The 15,352-nt window shown below is 48.7% G+C and overlaps 1 protein-coding gene across 1 annotated transcript in view; it reads right to left on the bottom strand.

The window, feature by feature from the left end:
* The window catches only part of CAPN5 (calpain 5), a 51,518-nt gene that overhangs the window by 19,065 nt on the left and 17,101 nt on the right, over positions 1-15,352 (bottom strand). The window contains exon 3 of the mRNA XM_079320577.1: positions 2,498-2,629. Coding sequence (XP_079176703.1) covers positions 2,498-2,629 — 132 coding nt within the window. The remainder of the gene's footprint in view (positions 1-2,497; positions 2,630-15,352) is intronic.

Below are 15,352 nucleotides of genomic sequence, written 5' to 3'. Positions count from 1 at the left end.
CACCTAGGCAGGGATGAGTGGCAGTGGTTTTCTCTGAGTGTACGTTCACGGCTAATTCAGGCTGGAATGAGACTCTGGAAGGGTCTGGTCCAATGAAGGACTTACTTCAGGGTTAAATCACGTTTCTCTGAGCTTCATCCAGTCCATCTTTGAGTATCTCCATGGACAGAGGTCCCACAGCCTCTCTGGGTCCTGTTCCAGTGTCTGACTGAGCTCATGGTGAAGATAAGCTGCAGCTTGTGCTGCTGTCCCTTGTCTTCTGACTGCATCCCTGAAACAGCCTGGCTCCACCTTGTCCATACTCCCCTATCCAGGCTGGATGGGGCTCTGAGGAACAAGGTCCAGTGGCAGGAGGGATGGAACTAGATGACCTTTAAAGATTCCTGCCATGCCAAACCATTCTATGATTCTATGGTTAAGCAGCTGCACACAGCAATAAGCTCCCCTCTTACCTGCTCTCCTCCTGGATGTACATGCTCATTTTCCTCCTGACCATTTTGGGAGCCTCCATCAGTCTGTGCCATTCAGAAAAGGACATGAGGGTCCCAAGGGACAAATTGACTCTAAGTCAATGAACACCAAACTAACATGATCATTGTGCCCTTTTCTGGATGGCACAGCTGGCAGGAGTCAGACACCAGACTGCTCCTGCAGCAGCAAGTCAGCACCACTATCCTGGCATGGTTCTGCCCCCAATTTTAATGCCTCAATTTCTTTTCATAAATGCTACACACATCTGAAGGGTCACAGAGAGGGTGTTACAGAGCCAGATCACACCTAGAGACACATAGGGTCATCCAAGACTCAGGAATTTAGAAAACAGCTCTCAACCAAATTCCAGTACCCCATTCCCACTTCACACCACACAGGCACAATGGGAAGCAGGGACATGGAGAAAGCAAGGTGGAAGAAAATGTTTGAATAAAACAACCTCCTGGGATACACAGGGATTTGCTGGCCTGCCTTATTTTCTTGAAGGTATTCCCCACACTTGAGAGAGACAGTTTCACTGTGTGAAATGGAGCAAGGGACATGCAGAGCCTGTTACATCCTGGTGTACACCAGGAATAGATTTTCTAGTGGCCATGGATGATTTGGGCCAAGATTCCTGGGCTTATATTTCAGAGATACTAGAGCCTGCATCAGCATCTTTCAGCTCTTGCCAGACCCCAAATAGAGACATTTTGGTGTCCAGCAATGTTATCCCAATTGTAACCACACTTAGGACCAAGGGGCCCATTATCTGTCTCTGAGATCTTCAGCAAATAAGAAATTCTTTACTGTAAGCACAGTGAGACACTGACAAAAGTTGCTCAGAGAATTTGTGGATGCCCAATCCCTGGAAGTGTTCAAGGTCAGGTTGGATGGGGCTTTGAGCAACCTTGGAATTGGAAGAGATCCCTGCTTATGGCAGGGGAGCTGGAACTAGATGGTCATTAGGGTCCCTTCCAACCTATATAATTCTATAAATCAAACTTTTCTGAAAGAAAAGAGGGGGCAGGTACAAAGAAAAAAAGCCTCTGAGAGTTAAGCAATGGAAAATGAGAAGTCACAAACACCCACAGCAAAATTGCCAAGGGAGGAAAAGCAATGCCTGGCATTCATGAAATAATGAAGTGTCCAAAGGGACCCAGCCTCTGTTTGGCTGGAATTTCCCAGGGCAGAGCTGGAAGTGAATGGTGAGGAAGGATGACAACTTGCCCCCTCCCCCTTGGGGGATGTTGATGGTGAGGAACAAGCTAAACAACCCTGTGCATCACCCTTGTAATGAGAGCCACAGCAGCCACCGTGGCAGGAAGCCTTATTGCTTATCTAGAAGGCAACAGCAGCTATCCTAACCATATAAAGAGAAACCTTGATTTTAACAGAAAATGGGGATGCTGCAAGAAATCCCTGAGCTTCCCCACAGGAAGCAGAGACTGGAAGAGCCACAGCACACAGAGCCCACAATACATTCCCTCTGCACCCCACATTTGAAGGAACACTGCCACACAGTGCCATCCAGCCATGGGACATGCCAGGGATGGATGCTCTGGGCAAGGTGTGGCTTGGGAGAGATGCTAACCCTGAAATCAACCCACCTGCCCCAGCATGAGGTGTCTCATTGCCAAGGTGGGAACACAGTGAACAGCCAAAGAGAGGGGCACCAAGGGAACGAGGGAAATGGGACCTAATGCTGCAGCTGAGCACCCTGAATTTGGTTCTTGCTATTTTTTAGATTATTTTGGAATTTGAAGGGTCAAATTTAGGATCTGAAAAACAGAATGGGATTTAATCCACTTGGTTAAGGAGAAACTGGCCAAGGGTTTGGCTGGAATGTGGTGACTGCAGTCATGATGACTAATGCCCTTTGCAAGTCAGTCTTCTAAGGGAGATTTTTGCACATTACCAGCTTTTCATGATGTGAGGCATCCCTGAGAACCAGTTTTTGACCTGGACAAACACAAGGCACAGCCAGGGTGTTGACAGGCTCTCCCTGGCATGGGGAAACCCTTACCTTCTGCCACAGAGACTCCCGGGATGCCAGGGAGGAGCAGGCAGCCACGAACCAGCAGTTCCCAACCTGGCCCTGGTGCAAGTCATGGGAACTGATCCCATCCACAAAGAGACGTGGATCACTGCAGATTTCCTGTGGGACAGGAGGAAAACAGACACAGTCAGCAGACAGGGAAATGAGGAGCAGGGCTTCTTGGCAAAGGGAAGTCACTTCCTCTGCTCCTCAGGCTCCATGAAAACCTGACCAGTGGCTTTCTGCTGGCCTTGCTCACCAGGCTGGTGGCACAAGGACCCTGTCCTGCCTTCTGCTCTCACCAGGACATGGGCAGCATCACAAGAACCACTCCCCATTCTGTCCCAGACCAGTGCAGCTTTGCTGTAATTGTCCCTGTTGATAATAGTATACTTTCACACCATTACAGCCCCCCTAAGTCTCCTCTTTCAGATGCCTCTGCTCTGTGACTGTTTTACAAAGGGTGAGGGATCTGCTCTTCCAGATTCTAGCACAGCAGATAAAAAATTATAAAAAATTGGTGAACCAAAAGCTTTGTAGCTGGGCCAGAAGGATGAAATACTCATTCTACCACCAAAACCAGGATGGTGGATTGTGCATAGACACCACAAATGGAGAAACTTGGGTAGGAGGCAGCTGGGAGGTAAGCTCATCCCTCCAACCATGCACCAAGACCATCAGCTTTTCTCTGCCTGGCTCCTGGCAGGCTGCCCTCCCTGCTTCCCACTCCCACTTACAGCCTGGCCAAGAAAGCACTTAAATAACAGAGGGTGTTGGGCAAGGTTCAGGTGACACACTGCTTTTGTAAAAATGTATTTTCTCCTGCTCAGTCCGGTTTGTAAGTTCACATCCAGCTGGAGGCTGGGAGCAGATGAGGCAGACAAAAAACAGAAAGAACCTCTCCCCCTTTGTTATTACATTTAATTTGAAGAGGAAAAACGAAGAGCAGATTATTCTCCTCCCCCCACACCTCCCAGTTTTTCAGGCTGGTTGTACCCAGAATAATTACCTCCTCCTGACTTTGCACATGAGGAGTTGTGTTACCTCTACCCATAGATTCATGGAAGGGTTTGGCTTGGAAGGGACTCTAAAGTTAATAATCTAGTTCCAAACCCTGCACTCTAGCAGAAACCCCACCCACTAGGTTAGGTCACCTAGGGCCCCATCACAGGGAGGAAAAGGAACCACAAGCACCTCCTGCTATTCCCACCCAGCCCAGCCAGCACCAAATGCCTCAAAATTAACGTGACACAAACCAGCCAGCACCAGACCCAGGGAAAGGAGGAGTGCCCTAGTGCTGGCTCTGCAGATGTTGGGATGAGCACTAGGGGGAGGCAAACTGACACAGCAAAGCTCCTGAGCCTCAGCATCGCTGAGCACAGACAGGGATGCCAGAGGAGCAGCTCCTGCTCAGGGGAAGCACCAGCAGTGGGATGTGCCTGTGGTGGGGGGTCTGTGAGAGCAGCTCCTTGTGATCCTGCTCTGGGGACCAGAGGCACCTTCTTTATCCCATCTGTGCACAGCTGCCCCTCCTGCCCTTGAGGGGTTTGCAATAAAGGACCTGATTGATATTACACACACGGGTGAGAATGAGAACATGAAATCATAAGAAACACAGAGCCACAAAATGGTTTGGGTTGGAAGGGATCTTTTAAAGGTCATCTATTCCAAGCCCCTGCAATAAGTGGGGACATCATCAACTGGATCAGATTGCTCAGGGCCCAGTCCAACCTGACCTTGAATGTTTCCTGGGGCTGAGACATTGATCACCTCTCTGGGCAAGCTGTGCCAGTGTCTGACCATGCTCACTATAAAAAACTTCTTCCTTAGAGGTAGTCTAAAATCAACTCTCCTTCAGTTTAAAACCACTACCCCTTGTCCTATCACAACAGGCCCTGCTAAAAAGTGTCCCCATTTTTCTTATAAGCCCTTTTCAATACTGAGAAGCTGCCTGAGGACTCAAGCCCAGGGACTGAGTCTAGTCCCAGTGGACTCCCAGTGACCCTAAGCACAGAATCACCAAATCAACGTGGTTATAAGGAATTTCTGGATATCATCCAGTTAACACCCTCTAATCAAAGCAGGGCCAGCTACAGCAGGTTGCTCAGGACTGTGTTCCATCAGGTTTTGAATATCTCCAGGAATGAAGACTTGCAACCTCTCTGGGAAGCCTGTGCCAGTTTTTGGACCACCCTCACAGTACAAAGTGTAATTTCCTGATTTTCAGTTTGCACACAGTCTCTTGTGCTGTCACTGGGCACCACTGGAAAGTCTGGCTCTGTCTCCTTCACTCCTGGCTATCCAGTATTTATGGACATTGTTAAGATTCCCTTGAGCCTTCTCTTTTCCAGAGTGAAGAATCACAGAATCATTAAGAAGACCTCTAAGATATGGAATCCAGCCATTAACCCAGCACTGCCAAGTCCACCACTAAACCATGTCTCTCAGCACCACATCTGTACCTTTCTTGAACATTTCTAAGAATGGTGATTCCACTGCTTCCCTGGGCAGTCTGTTCCAGCACTTGACCACCCTTGCACTGAAGAAATTTTTATTAATATTCAATCCCTGTAAAGGGGAAGGCAGGATTGCCTCCTTGTTCTAATGCTGTGGAACTGATTCTATCAGGATGAGTCTCATCCATGGTTCAGCCTCCCCAGCAAAACCCCCTGGGAAGGTTTGCCATATTCCTTAGGCTGGAGCTTACCAATATTAAATTACTTGGATTCTTCAGGCCCCATTGAAGCTGATGAATTTTCACTCATACATTTTGTACCTGGTCTAGACTATGTGGCCTCACTCCACTGGGATGACATTCCCTGTATTCTCTGGCTGTACAGAGTGGGAGCCAAGCACCAAGGCACTGCTTCAGCCAGGCTGCAATGCCCCAGGATGGCATGGAGCACAGTGGGGCCCTGGTGTGGGATGCAGTGCCATGGAGCAGCATGCACATGCAGAGGTGGCTGATGAACAAGACACCAGTGGGAACTAGGTCAAAAGCCAAAAAAAGCTTTGGAACATTTAGTGTTCCTTTTCCTGTGAAAAGTGCTGGAAGTGATAAGGAGTTTGTTCTGCAGCCAGATGGAATTACAGGGCCTGGGATTTGCATGTGCAAAGGGAGGAGAGAAGCAGAGATTCCCTGATCAGAGAAGGTCATGACCTTGGTTTCCTCCCCTCCCTGCCATGCAACAGAGAGAATCCAGGTGAACAATAACATTTCTGCAGGCAGCAAACACCAGGTCACCCTCCCAGCACCACGACCCTGAGAGAGGAGGGCAGCACACCAACATCTACACCCACACACACCCTGGGGCTTCTGGGTTCAGGTTCAGCCACCACAGAACCAGCTCAGACTGCCTCTTGCCACCTGAGGCTTCAGCAGACAGGAAATCCATCCTGTCCTTCATTTATCACAGCCAGATCCTGGGTCCTGGTTGCTCCTAGTCTGGACACAGATGGAGAACAGGAAGGAACAGGGGGGAAAGCCAAAAGCTATGGCTACAGGGAATCTATGACTTTAATGGGTGGTTCTTAACTCCACCTTGGCCAAGGGAGTCATCCATGTCTCTTTACCCCCAAGGAGAACCTGTCTGGAGGATCCCAAGAATCACTGAGGCTGGAAAAGCCCTTAAGATCACCCAGTCCAACCATGCCAACCAATACATCATGTTCTCAAGTGCCACACCCACATGTTCTTTGAACACTTCTGGAGGTGGTTATTCCAAGGATCCTAAGCACCATCAGAGATGATCTGCCCTCCCTAAAACTGTCAGCTGAAATGCCTGCTGAGCTCCAGGCAACAAACCACAGTTTAGAGAAAGCCTGTGAGGATGGTTCCATGGAAAGATTCAGACTGATAACACCGAGAGGGCCAAAGAAGTGATTCAAAGTTCTGGTGATTCATATCCTCCCTCCTTCAATGGATGTGGGACAAAGGTGGAGATCAGAGCCAGAGCAGGTCATTGAGGGGCTGACTGCACAGGTCTGGCTTATGACAGCCCAGATTGGAACAATTTGCTCCCTCTACCTTTGGGTTTTTGAAGTTCATTAAGAAAAAAACAAAAACAAACAACAAAAAACCCAAACACAAGCAAAAAACAACCAATCAGAGCAATTATCTTGTACTTTTTGCTTCCTCTCCTCTCTCCCTTTTGGGACACTTTCCCAAAATGCATAATGCATTTAAAGCAGAAAGTATCCTCCTCACCTTCTCCAGCCAGTCCAATTCCACGCAGGGTTGTAAGGAGAAAATCACTTTCTAATTTGCCTTATAATTGGTGACTGTTTTACCATGAATATTTCCCAGTGAAGGTTTCTGAGATTCACATTCACTGGGGATCTGGATCATGTCAAACCAGATGTGGGGAGGGAAAAATCTACAGCAGGAGGAGGAATAACCACAGGAGATACAACATCTGCTGCATGCCAGGACCATTTTTTGCTAACAAGATTTTGTAAGGAACAGACCAGTCTAATTTCACTGCAGAGCCTGGCTGTTTCAGAACAATGCCTTCACTCAGACTTGCAGAATCAGCAAAATAATCTATTAGCATGGCTGCACTCCCTCCCTCCCTTCTGGGCAACTGGGAACTGAAAGGATCCTGTCTTAAATGTCACTCACACAGACAAGGGAGCAAGAGGCACCCAAGCATGGTGAGCAACAGTGACACAGCAGACACAAAGGTCCCTGTGCTGCCCTGCTGCAGGCTCCTGCCACTGGGATGTGATTTTGCAAAAAGGGGAATTAATAAAATTTCCACAAAGGTGACAGAGGAAAGGGAAATGGGGTGAGTTTAGATTACCAAGGGTCTATGCTTTCAGATGGATTAATATGGGATCATGGAACCATGGAGTGGTTTGGGTTGGAAGGGACCTTAAAGATCATTCCTCTCCACCCCTTGCCATGGGCAGGGACACCTTCCACTAGACCAGGCTGCTCAAACCCATCCAACCTGGCCTTGAACACTTCCAGAGGTGCAGCAGCCACAGCTTCCTTGGCAGCCTGTGCCAGTGCCTCACCACTTTCACTATAAAAAGTTGTGCTGCTGTATCTACTTTTAATCTATCATTTTTCAGTTTAAAACCATTATCCCTTGTCTTGTCACTACAGGCTCTACTAAAAAGTATACACTTGACAGATCAGCTTCACAGACATGGAAGAGCAGGCTTGGTTGGGAGTATCTGCACCCTACAGAACTGTTTGTGGGGGTTTGTATTGCCTCAGTCAGGCATCCCTAATGCTAATCCACTCACAGTATCTCAGTGTACACATATGTATTGCTATCAGCTCTCACACCATGCAGAGGGCACTGGACACTCCACCCACAGCAAACAGGACTTGCTTGTGAAGGGAGGCATCCAAAACCTTCCAAACCTTGACTCAGTCTGTGTACCACAGCACCACACAATGGCATTTGTTCTGGCACCAGGAGGAGTGGGGGCAGTGTTTGTTCTGGCACCAGGAAGAGCAGAGACAGAGGCAAACAAGATCTAAAGGTCAATTTGCAGGACCTTGACAGTTTTATCTTCTGGGTATCCAAAGTACAAAGGCACCTAAAAAAGGATAAAGCAATGAGAGTGGAGAGACACAGGAGGCTGTGACAGTACTGCACTTCCCCAGCAGCAGATGGAGAAGGATTGGAAGGAGAACGGCTCAAGTACAGAGACCCCTGACCTGTCATTCCTCCCACATGCTCTTTCCAGGGAGGCACTCTTGGGAAGTGTCACCATTACTGCAACCAGGATTTCTTCAGTCTCTACCCAGCCAAGACTGATGCAGAAACTGGCACAGCCTGGCTTTTGGCATCACCACACATCCAGACACAGCCCTCCCCAGGCAATCTCTCCCACAGCAAGTGCTTTTATCTGGTGGCAAAACCACAAAGAAAAAAAAAAATCCTCCCTGGATACCAAAAGCCCTGAGGTCTGCAGAAGTCACTGCCAAGGCAGGAAAATCTTCACATGGCTCACTGACACACTGGGGGATGGGACGCTCAGAGCAGTGAGGTGATGTGCCACAGGTCACCCCATCAAGAGGCAGGAGTGGTCCCTCTGGGTTTCCAGTCCCAGCACAGCCCAGATACCAGGGGAACCATCCTTCCTTCAGAGAAATGATGTCACCTGGCTCCCTTTCCTGCTGCATCACCCGAGACAGCCAGACCCCTACAGCTGCACACAACCACAGACATGAGATGTGGAGAGGGCACTGGGCAAATGCAGCTCTCAGAGATGGCCTGACCTGGATCTCCTTCCCTAAATCCTGGTCCATGTAGGCATGGGCTCTAGGGAGCTACACCAGAGAGGGGGAGGAAGAGGAAAAAACAAGCTCCCAAGGTTGTTCAACACCCTCTGACAGATACACCTGTCTGACTCAGCACAGTGCTGCTGGCCACCTTCTCCCCAGCTCCCCCATCCTCCATCATATCCCAGTCCTGAGCTCTCCTACAGATCTCCTTTGACCAGCTTCCCTTGGGAAGGACTTGCAGAGTGAACCAACCCTGGTTTGGCAGCACTGTGAGTTCAAAATACACCTACACTCCAAATGCTGTCCTTTCACATGGGAGGACATGTCCTCTCACCATGCTCTCAGCTGCTTCATCTCAAGCAGAGGAACTGCTTTGGCTTGAAGCTGTAAGCATCAAGCCCCAGACCTGGAGCTCATGCAGGTACAAGTGAGGAGCCACGAACCACAGGCAGGAGCCCTGAGGATGCTCCACATCTTGCACCACTTTTGAGCCATCATTTCCCACCTTGGAGGATGCAGAGCTGGGGCCATGCTGGTGGAAAGGGAGAAGCCCATCCAAGTAAGTCCTGCTGTGAAAAACTACAGTATTTCAGGAGGAATGGTCCAAATCCAGCCATTCATCACAGAGCTAATATGAAATCCTGGAGCAAGCTGGTGTGGCCACAAGCTGCACTGCTTCTGCCTCCAAGCAACACAGTTCAGCAGCTGCCCTGTCTGAATCCCAAATCCTGTGTCCCACTGAAAGCCAATCTACTAAAACAGGATTTAGAAATCTAAATTGTGCAGGGTTTTTTTGTTGGTTTTGTTTGTTTGTTTTTAATTAACCTAAGAGTCAAGTTATTGATGGAAAAAGAAGCACTGGAAGCTCCAAACACAAACTACCTCCACACTCCATTGTGCATATCTCAGATCAAAATCTCCAAACTGCTTTCCTGTGGGGACACCTCCCACACCCCCTTGAGCCATACTCTCTCCATTTCCTTGTCCCAGGGCAAGGAAATACCCTTTGGTTTGTGATTGTGTCCCATTCATAGCACCTCCATTCAAAACCAGGACTTGACCTCACCACAATCTAAATTAATCCCTGACTATGCAATGATGATGAAAAATGAGGTTATCATGAGTTTAAGCCATTTAAAGAAACTACTTTTAGCCCACGCCTATTCTGGTTATTCATACTCTGGGTGTAGCTTTGCAAACAGAATCCTGTTTTATGAGAAAGCCACCCTCTAGGGATGTGGAGTCATGGGCTTCTGCTAACTGGGAGAAGGGACATTAATTCTTATGTCAGTGGCATTTGCATCAGACCACAGTCAAAATTTAACATCCATGACCACTCTCTGTTCAGATGGTTTCTTCATCCTTTTCCTTCTTGGTTGGGGACTGGGAAGAATGCATCACTGAGCAGTGGCTTCTTCCCAAAGACACAGAAAAAGCAAAGAAGCATTGTTTTATATTTTCACTCATACACACTCACTCACAAATTCACACACTCTCACAGACTCTTCACATTTTATCTTCCTTCTGCAAGAGGCAGCACCATGCCTGACCAAGTCTTTTCAAGGGCTTCAGTGAAAGACACTTGCTCCAGCAGGAGGGCCTGCCCTTAACACAGGCATATCACCCCAAAATCCCATCCTCTCTGAGGCCTCAAAGATTGGAGCCCACAGGCAGTGCAGAAACTGCCAAGCTGCACCCAGATTAAAAGCCTTGGCTGATTCAGAGCAAGCATCCAGCCCTGGGATCCCCACCATAAGGAGGGCATGGACCTTGCTGGAGCAAGTCCAGAGAAGACCACAAAGATGCTCTGAAACAGCCCTGCTATGAGACAGGCTGAGAGAGTTGGGGTTGTGCAGTCTGTAGACAAGAAGGATCCAAGGAGACCTTAGAGCTCCTTCCAGTGCCTAAAGCAGCTCTAAGAGAGCTGAACAGGAACTTTTGACAAGCATATGAAGTAACAGGACAAGGAGGAATGGCTTCAAACTGAATGAATCAGGTTTAAGTTAGATAATAGAAAGAAATTATTTCCTGTGAGGTGGCAAGGCACTGGCACAGGTTTCCCAGACAAGCTGTGGATATCCCAGGACAGGCTGGATAGGGCTTTGAGTGGTGAGGAACATGTCCAGTGCAGGTATCTTGGTGAGCAGCTGCAGGTGTTCCCCTGTTTGGAGTCCTTCCTCAGAGGCACCAGCTTGAGCCATTTTTCTGTCACTGCACCAAGATGAAATAATTGTAATGATCCAGATGTCTGAGACTGTTATGGGAAAGCTGGGGTCATGGTAAGGAAACCTGCTCTGACTGTGACACCCTCTGCTATTGTTCTGCTCCTCCTCATTACCAATACAACCATTTCTTGTCACCAACACGCAGCTGCACTTAGCAGCATGCAATGAATCTAATTCAGGGATTTTACTGTCACTTTTGCTTTTAAGGCCATGTCCTTCTGATGCTGAGGACAAGGCAGACTGGCTGGAAATTTCTTATCAAAGGCTGCAATAGTGCCAAGCAGCTTATCAAGTCCAGTCCTCACTGGGACTTGGGGAGAGAGTGTGCTTGCCTGGCACCATGAGGCTGTGGCCCTGGGAGATCTGGCATGTCCTGCTGGAATGCAGCCAGGGTCAGCATCACAACTAATGGGAGTAGAGACCTTTTAACATAAGTACAAATAATAACAATGAATCTCTTGTTCATCCTTGAGGGATGGGGCAGCCTATGAATGGCTTAAAAATTCAAAAACAAGGTCAATTCAGAGATTGTATTAAATGATGACCAAATCCTTTCCTGGCAAGGAACAGCCAGACTGGCAATCAGCTCCAGTTTTACTGCAAACAGCAGATAAATTAACAGGCAAGTGGCTCATAAATTCTTAAGCTGAGAAATGCAAAGGCCTTGAAGGATTTTGACCCTTATGATGGACCCCAGACAGAGTCTGCTGACTGTTCAGAGGAGACAATCCCTCAGTCAATCCAGCAGCACAGAGGAGCCCCAGCAACACTAACCCCAAGCATTCTTTGGGTGACACCAAAACTGAGAGACACAGGCTAAGACTCTGCAAAAAGCTCAGCAAACACACTCCTGGAGCACAGAAGTTGGTATTTTGGTCTCTGGAAGAAACACCCCAGAGTGGGACACCAGAGAGTTTTTGCACCCAGTGGTCACTGCCAGTGTAAGTGCCTCCCTGCTAAACTCTTGGTGAGCTTCAGAGAGCAAAGAGCTGCAAGAATCTAACCTCTGTCTTCCCCATTATCTCCACTCTGGTCTTTTTGCCAGCTTCCCAGCCTGCACTACACACTGGGGAAAAGACCTTTTAATGCAGAAACTTGTGGGCAGAGAAGTGCTGGTCCAGCTTTTAGTGAATTAGTTCATTGACTCCTTTCCCCTTCCAGGAAACCCCCAAGGGGATTGATTGTATAATCCTCACTCAGCAAGAGAAAAGAGCTAAGTGCTTAATAATGTAAAGGTAAGTGGAGCTAAGAGATGCTCTCCCATCCTGCAACACCTCCACCAAAGACAAAGCATCCAGCTCAAGAGACAATGGGCATAATGTACCCTGCATGGTAGGACAGGGGAGAATGGCTTTAAGGTGAAACAGGGCAGATTTAGATTAGCTGTTAGGAAGAAATTCTCCCCTGTGAGGGTGGTGAGACACTGGATCAGGTTGCCCAGAGAAGCTGTGGCTGCCCTTTCCTGGAAGTGTTGAAGGCCAGGCTGGATGGGGCTCTGAGCGACCTGGGATAGTGGGAGGTGTCCCTGCCCAAGGAACTAAAGGAGCTTTAGGATCCCTTCCAACCCAAACCATTCTATGATTCTGTGAATGGACAAAACCCCTATACACAAGTTACAGTAGATATATACCAGGCAGGGAATGGCTATTGACAAATCCTGTTTTCTTGGTTTCAAGATTTCTGTTGTCTGTCTGGGAAAAAACCTCAGGGGCTGTGACTGAGAGCATCTCTCCCCAATGCCATAGTAGGGCTGAAAATGCCATGCCCTAAGATCTCCTGCTTCCACATTTCCCAAATCACCTGGCCTCTCTCCCCCACAACTACTGTCTCAGGCTTTCCCCTCCAAATAACATTGCCCTCATCCAGAGAAAACACTATTACCATTTACCAAGAATCTACCTTTATGCTCTTTAATCAGTGACAATCTCCCCTTACAATTAGTTCCTGCAGAGATAATTCAGCGCTTGCAAGTAAATACGGGAGAGAGATAAAAATACTGAGAAACAGGCATGGAGGGAAAAACTCTTCCCCTGAAGATTGGGAGGGTGTAGACTTAATCCAAGAGGGTTTCTCTGGAGGTTGCAACCATCCAGGCTTGAGCTCACAGAGCTCAGGTTGAACAATAACCATGAGCCACACAGTCACTGTGACAGCAGCCGGCTTGGAAGCCCTTGTGTTTGTCACAGCTTCTTGTCACAGCCCTGTGGCACAGCTCAGCACTGAGATCCTACCTGGAGCCCTCCAGGCACCTTTGGGATCTCATGTCCCAGCCACTCAGCATCTTAGGGATGGCCATGAGGTGCTACTGCAATGCTGCAGCACACTGCTGAGGACAGGAATGCACTCAGCACACAGCAGCCCAGCTGCCTCCCAGAACAGAGAGGGGAAAAACCATCTCCATGCTCAGCCTTGCTCCCTGGGGAGAGCTGAAGGACCAGAGCATGCAGCTCATGTAGTTCAACACCACACCTGTGCATGATTTAAGCCCCTCACCAGGCTTCATTTGCTTCCCACAGGTGCAGTGATGCCCAAATTTGTCCTGGCTGGTGACATGCCCCAGCAGCAGGTCATAGTTTGGTGGGCTGAACCTGAGCCAAGTGGCCCTTTTGCTGCAGAGAGAAAACAAGCCCTAGGTAAGGCCCAGAGGTATTAAAGACAGACCCTAATGGAAGCCTGTAGCAATCCCATGGCATCACTAGAAGCACTGTGTACCCAAGAAGTGAACTTGGGACAGTGATGATTAGAAGAGATTAACTCTTTGAGTCTCTTCTACCTTGGACAAGCATAATTTTTTCCTCAGGGGATCATCAGACACAGCAGATACTCCAAATCTCCTTTTAATTTTGCCACCCATCCTGCACCTCCTCCATCCCCTTCTACTCATCTTTGTTCCACCCCCTCTTATTTACCCACCTCCCAAGATCCAGACAGCTCACCCAGTGCACAGACCAAACCTTCTGCTTCCAAGGTGCACTGCCAGCCTTCCTGTCCCAAAAGGGGAGGGCAAAACTCCCAGCTTGAGGATCAGGCTGACACGTCCACTGGGAGTGGTACTATTTGCCCAGGTACAGATCTCCCCTTCCTTCACACAGCAGCATACAGAGCACAAGGGAAAGAAGTTTCAAGCAAGGTGTTGGGATTTGGGCTAAGCTCAAAGTTTAATTTCTAATGCAACAGCCGGGTGCTGCTGCCAAAAGGAGCCACTGATGCTGCCTGAGTGATGTCCACAATCTGCTTTGGCTAGCCCAGGAGCAGCCAGCTCTGTTTTTAAGTGGATTCACTGAACAGGGCTCTCAGGACCCCCTTCCCTGCCAGGCTGATGCTGTGCTTTCCCTCTCTCCAAAACACTCCAGTAATTGGCTTTCGCCGGGCCGCATCACGGAGGCATCCAGCAAACAACCACCAGAGCCAAAACACGATTAGAGGGCTCCAACAGCTGCTCCCTCTGCAAAGATCTGGCATCCAGAGCAGGGCTGCAGGCCAAGGAAAGCAGGGAGGGAGGGAGGGAGGACACCCTGCTGGAAATAATAAGGCTGAGCCCGTTCCAGGAAAGGCTGCAGTGCCGGATGCGGGAGGAAGTTGATGCAAAACAGCCTGAGCAGGGAAGGGACCCGAGCTACCCCTCAGCCTCTCCCTCTCCCCTCTGCCCAGAAAAACCTCAAGCAAAAGGGAAAGCACTGCAGAGATTGGGGGTTTTGTTGTTTTGTTGGGGTTTTTTGCCAAGGCATCCTCAAGCTTTGGGAGTGCAAGCAGGAACAGAGAGGATGCTGGAAGAATAGATGCACACATGGAGGATGGACTGCTTAGATCCATAGTAGCACCATGGAAGTATATAGAAATAAGATCCTGCCTCTGCCAAAGCACATTCCCAGTACCCCAGAGAGTTCACCATGGTTACATTTCCCATGCAAGTGCTTTATCTGAAAAATCACAGAATGGTTTGGGTTAGGAAGGACCTTCAAGATCACCTTTAAGATAGCCCTGCTGTGGCCAGGAACACCTTCCACAAGACCACAGTGCTCAAAGCCCATCCAACCTGGCCTTGAACACTTCCAGGGACAGGGCAGCTACAGCTTCTCAGGGCTTTACCATTTATCTCTGTCTGATTTCTTCCTGGAGATCACAAGTGACAACTTTTCCGAGAAACCAAGTGGTTGTTTTTAATAGTGGTCAGCCTTTATTTCCATTCTCCACCCACTCTATTCTCACAGCAAAGCTAGAGACACGATGAGCTCTTATGTTTTATCACAGTTTTAGCTGAAGATCTCCAAAACAATCCATGGCCATGGCCCTGAGAGATAAAAGTGTGTACACACCATCCCTTCCCTGCAGACAGTATCCCTGGGACTGGGGACTCCATTTCTTGGTAAGGAA

Source organism: Erithacus rubecula, assembly GCF_903797595.1.
Source record: "Erithacus rubecula genome assembly, chromosome: 1".
In the NCBI taxonomy this organism is placed as follows: domain Eukaryota; kingdom Metazoa; phylum Chordata; class Aves; order Passeriformes; family Muscicapidae; genus Erithacus; species Erithacus rubecula.
Note: the sequence above shows the minus strand (reverse complement) of the source record. Positions and strands in the feature narration are given on the sequence as shown.